Source organism: Oryctolagus cuniculus, chromosome 17 (genome assembly GCF_051225735.1).
Source record: "Oryctolagus cuniculus isolate XC-2025 breed Fujian yellow rabbit chromosome 17, ASM5122573v1, whole genome shotgun sequence".
NCBI lineage: Eukaryota > Metazoa > Chordata > Mammalia > Lagomorpha > Leporidae > Oryctolagus > Oryctolagus cuniculus.
Genome location: NC_142883.1, coordinates 54,054,591 through 54,065,739, shown reverse-complemented (window position 1 = coordinate 54,065,739; position 11,149 = coordinate 54,054,591). Strand labels below are relative to the sequence as shown.

The following is an 11,149-nucleotide window of genomic DNA, read 5'->3' as shown; positions in this document are numbered from 1 at the left end:
CAGACATACACACATACACAGACACATACACACAGACATACACACACATACACAGACACATACATGCACACAGACATATACACACATAAATACAGAGACACACATACACACATACATGCACGCAGACATATACACACATAAACACAGAGACACATACGCATACACAGACGTAGACATACACACATATACACATATACACACATACAGACACATACATGCATACATATACACACATAAACACAGAGACACACACGCATACACAGATGTAGACACACACACACACACACACAGAGGCCAGAAAAGGAACACCACCTGTGTGCTGAGCCCACTGAGTGACCAGTTGGTTTTCACCTCTCCAGTAATTATGCCAGTTTACCTTCTCTCCCGCCCAGCACGCCCCCTCCAACGCCATAGCATTCACTTATTTATCTTCATTTCATTTGAAAAGCTGACAGAGACAAACAGAGATCTTCCATACTCGGATTCGTTTCCCAAATGCTGCAATAGCCAGGGCTGGGCCAGGCCAAAACCAGGAGTCTGAAAGTTCATCTGGGTCTCCCAGGTGGGCTGCAAGAAGCCAAGAACTGAAGCCACACCCTGCTGTCTCCCAGGGTGCTCATCAGCAGGAAACTGGATCGGAAGCAGAGGAGCCCAAAAACACAAACACTGTGTGCTTTCTGCCATTTATGGAAGTTGATATAGAGTATAAAGATTATGTGGCTGTCATATCATTTAGTGCTTAGCTGTAAGTATTGTCTCACTGAATCATACCATGTAAGTGACAATATAACCTTCTTTCCCCAGGTTGTGAGCCTTGTAGTGAAGCCTTCACTGTGATATTATCTAAGAAAAAATAGTACAGGGGCTGGCGTTCTGGCATACCGGGTAAAGCCGCCACCTGTGAGGCTGGCATCACATACGAGCATCGGTTTGTGTCCTGGCTGTGCCACTTCCCATTCAGCTTCCTGCTGATGGCCTGGAAAAGTAGTGGACGACGGCCCAAGTGCTTGGGCTCCTGCCATCCATGTAGGAGACCCAGATAAAGCTCCTGGTCCTGGCTTCGGCCTGGCTCCAGCCTGACTTTTGTGGCCATCTGGGAAGTGAACCAGCTGATAGAAGATCCGTCTCTCCCTCCCTCTCTAACTCTGCCCTTCAAATAAGTAAATAAATGTTTCAAAAAGAGAAAAATATGTATATGCATATGTCTACATTTGAAGTGAATGTGGCAAAATGCTAAAAATTGTAAAATAATAATAAAATGTTAATAATAATAAAAAATGTAAGGGGCCGATACTGTGGCATAGAAAGTTAAGCCTCTGCCTGCAGTGCCAGCATCCTATACAGGCACCGGTTTGAGTCCCGGCTGCTCCACTTCAAATCCAGCTCTCTGCTAATATGCCTGGGAAAGCAGCAGAGGATGGCTCAAGTGCTTGGGCCCCTGCATCCATGTGGGAGACCAGGAAGAAGCTCCTGGCTCCTGGCTTCAGCTTGGTCCAGCCCCAGCCATTGTGGCCATTTAGGGAATGAACCAGTGGATGGAAGATCTCTCTCTCTCTTCCTCCTCTTCTCTCTCTAAATCTCTACCTTTCAAATAAATAAATCTTGCCGCCGCCGTGGGCTAATCCTCCGCCTTGCGGTGCCGGCACACCGGGTTCTAGTCCCGGTCAGGGCACCAGATTCTGTCCTGGTTGCCCCTCTTCCAGCCTAGCTCTCTGCTGTGGCCCAGGAAGGCAGTGGAGGATGGCCCGAGTGCTTGGGCCCTGCACCCTCATGGAGACCAGGAGAAGCACCTGGCTCCTGGCTTCGGATCAGTGCGGTACGCCAGCCGCGACAGCCATTGGAAGGTGAACCAACGGCAAAGGAAGACCTTTCTCTCTGTCTCTCTCTCTCTCTCACTGCCCACTCTGCCTGTCAAAAATAAATAAATAAATAAATAAATCTTTTAAAAAAATAATTTAAAATGCAAAATACAAAGAAAGAAGACAAGATTGAGACAGGGAAAAAGGGAAAAAAAGCAGAGGAGCTGGGACTTGAACCGGGCACTCAGATATGAGATGAGGACACACATGCTGGGTCTTGACCTCCACACCAAACACCCACCGCCACCATGGCATTCATGGCGGGAGCTGTGTGCAGTACGCAGCCAACGTGTGCTCCCCTTGCCATCTCAGTAATTTTTCCACAGCATCCTAGGCCAGGAGATAAATCTAAAGCCCCGTTTATGAAGTAGGTAAGTCCAACTAGCTTCATAAATATTTATCTCTTAGCCACTCAGAGTCAGCTGGGCATTGCACAACCTCCCAGGCATTAGAATCAGATTGGACGCCACCACCTTCGCTTCCTGTTCCACGTGGCCTTTGGGGCTCCCTGATCCTTGCTCTGTATCCCAGCTGCTGCAGGAAGCCCAGCCCTGCACAGATACCACGGCGTCAAACAGAATGAAATAGGATCTGCTGTTGGGACCATGGCGACCTTGAGCTTGGGGTTTGCAGGGTTCAACAAATGTCACCACTACTCTGCTTCCCCCGAAAACCTTAAGTAGTTCACAGCGCCCCTAGGAGCTCACAGGGGTGTCCTGGGGCACCTTCCCACCCAGTGTGGGAGCCGTGGGGTTCGCCAGTAAATGACAATAATGATGATACAATAATTGGCATTTAAACCTAGCTTTTAGTATCCAGTGAGTTTGATTTTTTAATTAATTAATTTATTTGAAAGGGAGAGTTACAGAGAGGTCTTCCATCTCCTGGTTCATGCCCCCAATTGCCTCAATGGCCAGGGCTGGGCCAGGCCCAATCCAGGAGCCAGAAACTCCACCCATGTCTCCCATGTGAAGGGCAGGGGCCAAAGTACTTGGGCCATCATCTGCTGCCTGTTCCAGGTGTGTTAGCAGGGAGCTGGATTGTAAACAGAGCAGCCAGGTCCTGAACCAGTGCTCATATTCTGTGCTGGCATAGCAGGTGGTGGCTGAACCCACTGCACCACAATGCCGACCCTCCAGTGAGTTTTCTTTTTTTTTTTAAGATTTATTTATTTATTTGAAAATCAGAGTTAGAGAGAGAGAGAGAGAGAGAGAGAGGTCATCCATCCATCTGCTGGTTCATTCCCCCAATTGGCCACAACGGCCAGAGCTGGGCCTATCCAAAGCCAGGAGCCAGGAGCTTGTTCCCAGTCTCCCACGCGGGTGCAGGGGTCCAAGGACTTGGGCCATCTTCTATTGCTTTCCCAGGCCATAGCAGAGAGCTGGATTGGAAGAGGAGCAGCCGGGACTCAAACCGGTGCCCATATGGGATGCTGGCACTGAAGGTGGTGGCTTTACCCACTATGCCACAGCGCTGGCCTCATAAGAAGTAAGTCACTTACATTGGCCAGGATTCAAACCCAGGTCAACTGCCTGGAAGGCAGCTAGGCACACCACTATACCACCAAGGGCTCCCTGAGTTTTCTTTTCTTTTTTTTTTTTTTTATTAATTAATGTACTTATTTTTTGACAGGCAGAGTTAGTGAGAGAGAGAGAGAGAGAGAGACAGAGAGAAAGGTCTTCCTTTTTCCGTTGGTTCACTCCCCAAGTGGCCACTACGGCCGGCGTGCTGCGCCGATCTGAAGCCAGGAGCCAGGTGCTTCTTCCTGGTCTCCCATGCGGGTGCAGGACCCAAGCACTTGGGCCATCCTCCACTGCCTTCCCGGGCCACAGCAGAGAGCTGGACTGGAAGAGGAGCAACCGGAACTAGAACCCGGGGTGCCGGCACCGCAGGCGGAGGATTAGCCTAGTGAGCTGCGGTGCCGGCCCCTGAGTTTTCAATCTTCATTAGTATCCTCCCCGCCCTGCCAAGGCCCAGAAGTAACAAGTAAGGCTAACAACATTATCTGAGGGAAAGAAAGATCCTAGTAGAACCATAGTTGATGCTATTATTTTCACACCATCAGCAGAAGAGTTAAAAACTAAATAATAAGCTTCCAGAATCATCAAAAGTCGGCAAAACAAGACCCTTTCTGGATAGACCGCAATGTATGTCCTCAGGGACTTCACTGGCAGCCATCTGAGAAAAAGACAATAAAACCAATCCCTGGACTAATGTTCCCCTCCCCTGCTCTTTGCCATGGCTAATAGTCAGGGTCAAAGGCAGAACACAAACTAGAACTGCAAGGTACTGGATTCAAGGGCTGGCGTCTGGTGCCTGGGTTAAGCCGGTGGCTGGGACACCTGCGTCCCATATGAGAATGCCTCGTTCAAGTCCCAGCTCCTCCGCACCCGACCTCAGCTTTCTGCCAGTGCACAGCCTGGAAGGCAGCAAATGATGGCTCAAGTACTTGGGTGCCTGGATTGAATTCCAGGAACCTGGCTTTGGTCTGCTCCAGCCCTGGCTGTTGCAGGCATTTGGGGGAGTGAACTGGTGGAAGGAAGATCTCTCTCCATCTCTGTCTGTCTCTCTCTCTCTCTCTGTTTCAAATAAAATGAAAATAAAATATTTTAAATTATTTTAAGTTACTGAAGGGGAGGGGGGACTGTGGACAGTCTGGGTGAGCTGGACAAACCCTTTGCAGGTCCTGAAGATACCAAAAAACCCAAGAGGTACACCCAAGTTCAGCCATAGCTAAACCCCATGACAAAGTGGTACAGAAAGGAGATATATGGATGGATTTCCTCCTAACTGGAAAAATCCAGTTTGACCTGGAATCCACTTGCTGCAATATCAACATGTAACTTGGTTGAGCAGATATTAAGAAAAAGGGGAGGGGCCGGCGCTGCTAATCAAACACCCTTTCAATAGCTCCGAGGTTTCTATGAGTGAATGTGAAAAACTTGGGTTTTTAGTGCTCTTCGGCTGTTTTTTTTTTTTTTCAGCTGCTTGCTCATATAAATAACGCTTTGATGAAAATCCTCAGAGTTCAATATTGTAGAGCCCATTTTCATTTTCTTAGGAGAAAAATCTTTGCATTGAAATTTCTGGGTCACAGAGTAGACACATTTTTAAAGTTTTTGATACTATCCCACCGAACTACCTATCTTTGCCAAAAAATATTTCTTTTAATAAGCCACCGTTTTATGCTCCCACTAGCAATGCATAAAAGGCACTTCTGCAAGAGCCTGAGAGAGGATTCTATGTCAAAGCAGCTTACACGCGAGTGTGGAGACCGTACTCCGTCACCACTTGAATTCAGAAACAACCACGCCTGCGAATTTCTCATTAAGTGAATTACATGACGGCTCCTTGCCAGAAAACATGACATGGCCATTTCTCTTCCACGCAAGGAAAACGTCTCTGAGCAAAATTAATCAAGGACGGCCATGCAGTGCCGTGGAACAGAAACCTCTGGGCTGGGAACACCAGGTGGAAGGCAGAGAACCGAGGGGAAGGCCATCGGAATCCCAGATGGACCTGGGGACAGCGCCCGGAGCTCGGCAAACAGGGAGCCGGAGTGGGGGACGCTGGGGAGGATGGAAGACACAGAGTTGGAGCCGAGGTTGGTGGTGTTCAACTCTGCTGCTCTCCGATAAACAGCCATAGGCCACCCGCTCCCAAGAGGGCCAGAGAAGAAAGAACACAGGACCTCAAACACCCCAGGGGAGACGCCCCGGCTCCAGGGCTCCGAGCTGCGTGATTCAAAGCCATCAGAGAACTCCCTTAGAGCTCAGTTTCCCCCGGCTGCAAAACGGGCTCAGTCTTAACCGCTCTGCCCGAGCCTGTGTGCGTTAAATGAGATGGTGTGTGAAGAAGCATTCCAGCAGGACCCGGCGTGTGGGAGCGAAACTAAACAACTGGCTGTGCTCTTGTTTTAAAAGCTTTCACTCGGGGCTGGCGGCGCTGGCACCCCGGGTTCTAGTCCCGGTTGGGGCGCCGGATTCTGTCCTGGTTGCTCCTCTTCCAGGCCAGATCTCTGCTGTGGCCCGGGAAGGCAATGGAGGATGGCCCAAGTGCTTGGGCCCTGCACCCGATGATGGGAGACCAGGAGAAGCACCTGGCTCCTGGCTTCGGATCTGCACAGCACCAGCCGTAGCGGCCATTGGAGGGTGAACCAACGGAAGGAAGACCTTTCTCTCTGTCTCTCTCACTGTCTATAACTCTACCTGTCAAATAAAAAAAAAATAAAAAAAAAAAAGCTTTCACTGTATGCATTTCAGGGGTCCAGGGCAAGAACTGGATACAAGCCTTCCACGTGCCATGATCAGATCAGGTTAGTTAGCTTTTCTGTCATGGAAATGTTAAAGACAAGAATTTCTCAATGAGACAAATTCCCAGAATGGAAGCAAACAACGGCTCCACCCCTACTGGACCACAGGTCCTGGGGCTACAGGCCCCTCAGGGATGTGCGGGGAAGGGGCGTCCCCTAGGGGGTCTGAAACCACGGAACCATTGATCGTCACGCATATAACTCCAGGGGGGTTTCAAGGCAGCCACCAGGAAGCTGTGGACACAGAGGGTTTTGTCCCTAGCTGCCACCGACAAAAGCCCAAGAAGCAAGAGCAAGCCTGAGCCCTCCGTGCAGGGGGCAGAAGCGACGCAGAATTCTGTGGCTATTCACAGCGGCCAGCCCTGCCCATGGATCAAAGGAGAAAGAGAGCCATCTCTTCTGGCGCTCTCAAGACCCCAAAGACTAGAACAGAGCTCTCTCTCTCAGCAAAGAGCAAAGGCAACAATGTATAATCTCCTGGAAGAGGGCCAGAAGATGTTTAACTGCACCCTAACCCATGCTGAAAACCATCAAGATCATGCCCTGGGTCTACACTTAACTGACAAAGGCAAAGATCGCTTAACCTCCCCAAGACTCAGTTTTCTCATCTGTGAAATGGGATTAGCACCGGATTGCAGAGAGCATGACATGAGACCCATATAAATGGGGGGGGGGGGAGATTGTTACTAAAAGAAGCAGATTACAAAGTATGTACTGCCTGAGGCTGTGTTTATTTTCTTTAATTAGTTGTAAGTAAAACCGTCCGGAAGTAAAAGCCCCCATGTGGACATGAGAGCGATCTCTGGGGAGCGAAACGCTAATGACCCTAACCAGGATGTGACAGGACTAACGTCACCTCCACAAAGATCGAAGGCTGGGACCACAGGAGCCTGTGGCTGGTGCTGATATTCTGTTGGACTTCACGGGTCTTTTCTTAACCTAAGCATGCTGCTATTGTTTTAAATACATAGCAAGAAAGAACAAGAAAAGGAACAGAAAATGCTTCCACCGCTCCGCCCTGAGCGAGAGCCAGGGGCAGACAGGCGCGCGCGGCAGCAGTTTTAAATGTCACTCGCAGAGAGCGTGCCGGCGTGGGGCAGTGCCCGCGAAGTGCCGCAGGAGGAGACAAGGACAGGAGAGCTAACAGCCTGCATCATTTCATTCGTGTTTATAGCAACGCACAGAGAAAGGGCTTGGGAGAAAGACACCCAAATATCAACAGCGGGTCCCTCTTTAAGCTCAGAGGCCAGCAGGGCACCACTTCCTTGTCTCGCTTCCCACTAGCCAGGTGCCCCTGCACTCAGGAGAACACGCACAAGAGATCACACTGAGAGGAGAGAGGCACACGGAATAAGCAAGCGCTCTTACTTGGGCTATGGAGACCAGCGACACCAGGATGATGACGGAGGGCCTCCCAGGAGCCCAGGAGCCGAGGGGCCCGGACCCCCAGGGAGCAGGGACCCTGCCGGCTGCCCCCCTCATCCTCGCACGCCTTCAACGCGGATGCACCCCTCTCGCTGTCCGAGACGCTTCGCGGGCGGCCTCCGCGGGCATTCCTCCTTGTCCGGGGAGGAAATGTTTGCACAAATCCTCCGCGCCCGTGTCCAGGGCGTCTGTCCCCGTCTCCTTCGAGCTCCGGACTGAATCTTCAAAGTTTCTCATCAGCTGTGGCTCAGCCCCGCCCTGGCCTCCCCCAACTCCTCCCTCCCCCACCCAAAAGCAAGGAAGGTTTTTTCTCTTTTCTTTTTTTTTTTTTTTTCTTTCCAGACCTTCCCCAAGTCAGCTGAGTTCTCTGGGCCCAGGGAGAAAAGCAGAGGGGTCAGTGGTTCCCACCCCACCCCACCCCAGGCCAGAGTGAGGCAGGCTGGGGTTCGAGGCTCAAGACCAGGCAGCAGGACATGGGCCTGGAGACAGGCATCCTTGGAAGGGGAATGTTCTTTCTAAGGCATTAAGTTTCTCCAGGCCAGGCTGGGCCGGCCACACAGGCCGGGCACCCTCCAGGCCCTGTGTATGTCGGGACTCCAGGAGGGACAGCTACCTGGCCCGGGACACCACAGCAATCAGCCCCAGGGCCGGAAGCTACTCCCACCCACTCAGCGGCCGGGGTCACATCCAGACACCCACAAGACAAGGTGCTGCAGAGTCCAACGTGGGGCCTTTTAAATGCCCAGGCGTTCTGAACTCACCCGCGCGTGCCAAGTCACTCAGCCCACCTCGCAGCTCCACTGTGGATTTCCTGACCCGGCCAGCGCCTCTCCCCGACAGCTCACATGTTCCAGCACCTTCCATCCACCACCCTGGCTCATCCATCTTCCCGAGCACCCCATGAGGGCAGGGCCAACTCTCCGCGGCATAGCCGAGAAACCCCAAGTTAAAGTTCAGCGAGGCTAGGTTTCCGGCCCACGGCCACCCAGCAAATAGCAAATAGCAGGGCCTGGATAAGCACAACTTCTGGCCGGGATGTGCTGAGCACGGCTGCCTGGAGGAGAGCCATGCCCTTACCCCTGCCCTCTCTAGGTGAGCTCGGGCGCTCTGGTGGGCTCATCCCGGTGCCTCCAAAGTGTCCCGCCTCGCCCCACTTCTCCCTGCCCAGCCCCCACAGCCTCTCCCATCCACTGCCCCAGCCTCCCACAGTGGAGGCCCAGGTGGACGGTCGTCAGGTCAGCCAGAGAGCAGAAGAATGTGTTTTCACTAGGTGTTTGTTTTCACACTCAGTGAAAACCACCCTGGGCGAGTTCTGGGCAGCTGGGGAAGCAGGTGCACCCTCCTCCGTAGATAGCTGAAAAAGCCTGCCCGGCCAGAGTTGACAACTCAGCCGTACAGCATTCCAGCTGAACCAAGACACCCCCATCGTGGACTCTTGGGGTGCTGGGGCCCCTGGCACCCATGAAGCCCTCTCTGTGGGACTGCAGGGAACAGGAAGAAGTGACCTGGAGGGACAGACACCCCCCAGGAGGGTTGGTCTGGTGGACTGGAGGTGACAAGAAAGCTGTTCTGTCATTTCACGTTAAAGGCACAAGGTGCATGTAGCAAGGTGCATGCTGGGAAGGAAGATGCCTGCTTTGTGAGAATGTTCTACCTCCTCTCCCAACTTCTCAAAGCATCTGTGTTGAGAAAGCCTACAAGGCTTTCTCACCTGTTGGGTGGGGGCCATCTAGTGGCAAATCCTGGTAACTACAGACAGGATGAACTTGCACCTGCTTGTCACGGCCCTGTAGATCCTTGGTTACATCCAGGCCTGCAGAAGGTGCCTGACCTGGAATCGAGAACTTGTCTGTTTCAATGCCACGTGCCATCTTCTCCCACCCTCGCTCCTGCATCAATGACCTCTGTCCAAGGAGCTCCCTAAGGATCTGCAACGCCCACGCCCATCCTAGGGCCTCCTCTGGGACAAGAGTGTCACAGGGACTTGTCCCAGGGACTTATCCCAGGGGCTCCCTTGGGATAAGAGTGCCAAGGGCCTCCGCCAGCCTCTGAGACCCCAGGATGGTGCTGAATTCAGCAGCCAAGTGAGATGCAGGCGGGCTCCCCATTCTGCACAGCACCTGCTGCAGCCTCACATCTCTCAGAGGCCCCAAAACAAGACCTCTGAAGCCCTTCTCCCCACAGGGCTGGCTGGACAAGAAACAGTCCTAGGAAGTCTCCAGGGTTCCCTGTTTCTGGAACCCAATGCTGAGAACCCAGCTGGATACAAAGGCAAGAGCGGGGCAGACTCCCCCAGACACCCACCCCAACAACCCTGGACTTTAGCCACAACGGATAAAGTCGACTAAAAAAAGATCAAAAAAAAAATGTGACGGCAAAAACACAATGAAATGGTGTTGTCTCTTGGTGTGTATGGGGAATTGCTTCCAGAATGCCCAGAGAGAGCCAAAGTCTACAGGTGTTCACCTCCCTTATAGAAAATGGCTTACAGGGCCGGCGCTGTGGTGTAGTCGATAAAGCTGTCACCTGCAGTGACATCCAATATAGACACGGGTTCCAGTCCTGACTGCTCCACTTCTGATCCAGCTCTTTGCTGTGGCCTGGGAAAGCAGTAGAAGATGGCCCAAGTGCTTGAGACCCTGCACCCACGTGGGAGATCCAGTAGAAGCTCCTGGCTCCTGGCTCCTGGTTTTGGATCAGCGCAGCTCTAGCTGTTGCAGCCACCTGGAAGTGAACCAGCAAATAGAAGACCTCTCTCTCTCTCTCTGCCTCTGTCTCTCTGTAACTCTGCCTTTCAAATAAATAAATAAATCTTTAAAATTAAATAAATAAATTTAAAACAAATAAACATTAAGTTTAATTTTTTTAAATTTTTTTAGACAGAGTGGAAAGTGAGAGAGAGAGAGACAGAGAGAAAGGTCTTCCTTTACCACTGGTTCACCTTCCAATGGCCACTGCAGCCGGCGCACTGTGTCCGGCGCACCACGCTGATCCGAAGCCAGGAGCCAGGTGCTTCTCCTGGTCTCCCATGGGGTGCAGGGCCCAAGCACTTGGGCCAACCTCCACTGCACTCCCGGGCCACAGCAGAGAGCTGGCCTGGAAGAGGGGCAACCGGGACAGAATCCGACACCCCGACTGAGATTAGAACCTGGGGTGCTGGCGCCGCAAGGTGGAGGATTAGCCGAGTGAGCCGTGGCACCAGCCAAATTTAAAAAAAGGCAGTGAAGAGAGTAGGCTCTGTGCTGTGTGTATTTTACCATAATTTTAACAAATTAAACCAAAGCCCTCTCTGCACATCCCTCCGTCCCGGGGAGGACTGCAGGCCACCAGTACCAACTCAGAGGTGTCCCCGCTCTGAGCCTCTTCGCATGAGGGCACCCGCGGGGCTCCTGCACAGACAGCGCGCTGGAGTTCACGGTCATTCCCCAAGGGGATGAGCGAGAAGCCCGCGGCAGGACACCAGATGGCAGGGATGAGGCGTGGGGATGGTGGCCAGCGGGGAAGTGAACCCCCCCACACACAGCTCATCCTGTACCCTGCACCTCATTCGGCC

The 11,149-nt window shown here is 52.2% G+C and overlaps 1 protein-coding gene across 1 annotated transcript in view; it reads right to left on the bottom strand.

Moving 5' to 3' along the window:
* GLP2R (glucagon like peptide 2 receptor) overlaps nt 1-7,813 on the bottom strand; it is a 78,299-nt gene extending 70,486 nt beyond the window's left edge. The window contains exon 1 of the mRNA XM_089318379.1: nt 7,540-7,813. Coding sequence (XP_089174505.1) covers nt 7,540-7,653 — 114 coding nt within the window. The 5' untranslated portion in view covers nt 7,654-7,813. The remainder of the gene's footprint in view (nt 1-7,539) is intronic.
* Nucleotides 7,814-11,149: the final 3,336 nt, after the last annotated feature.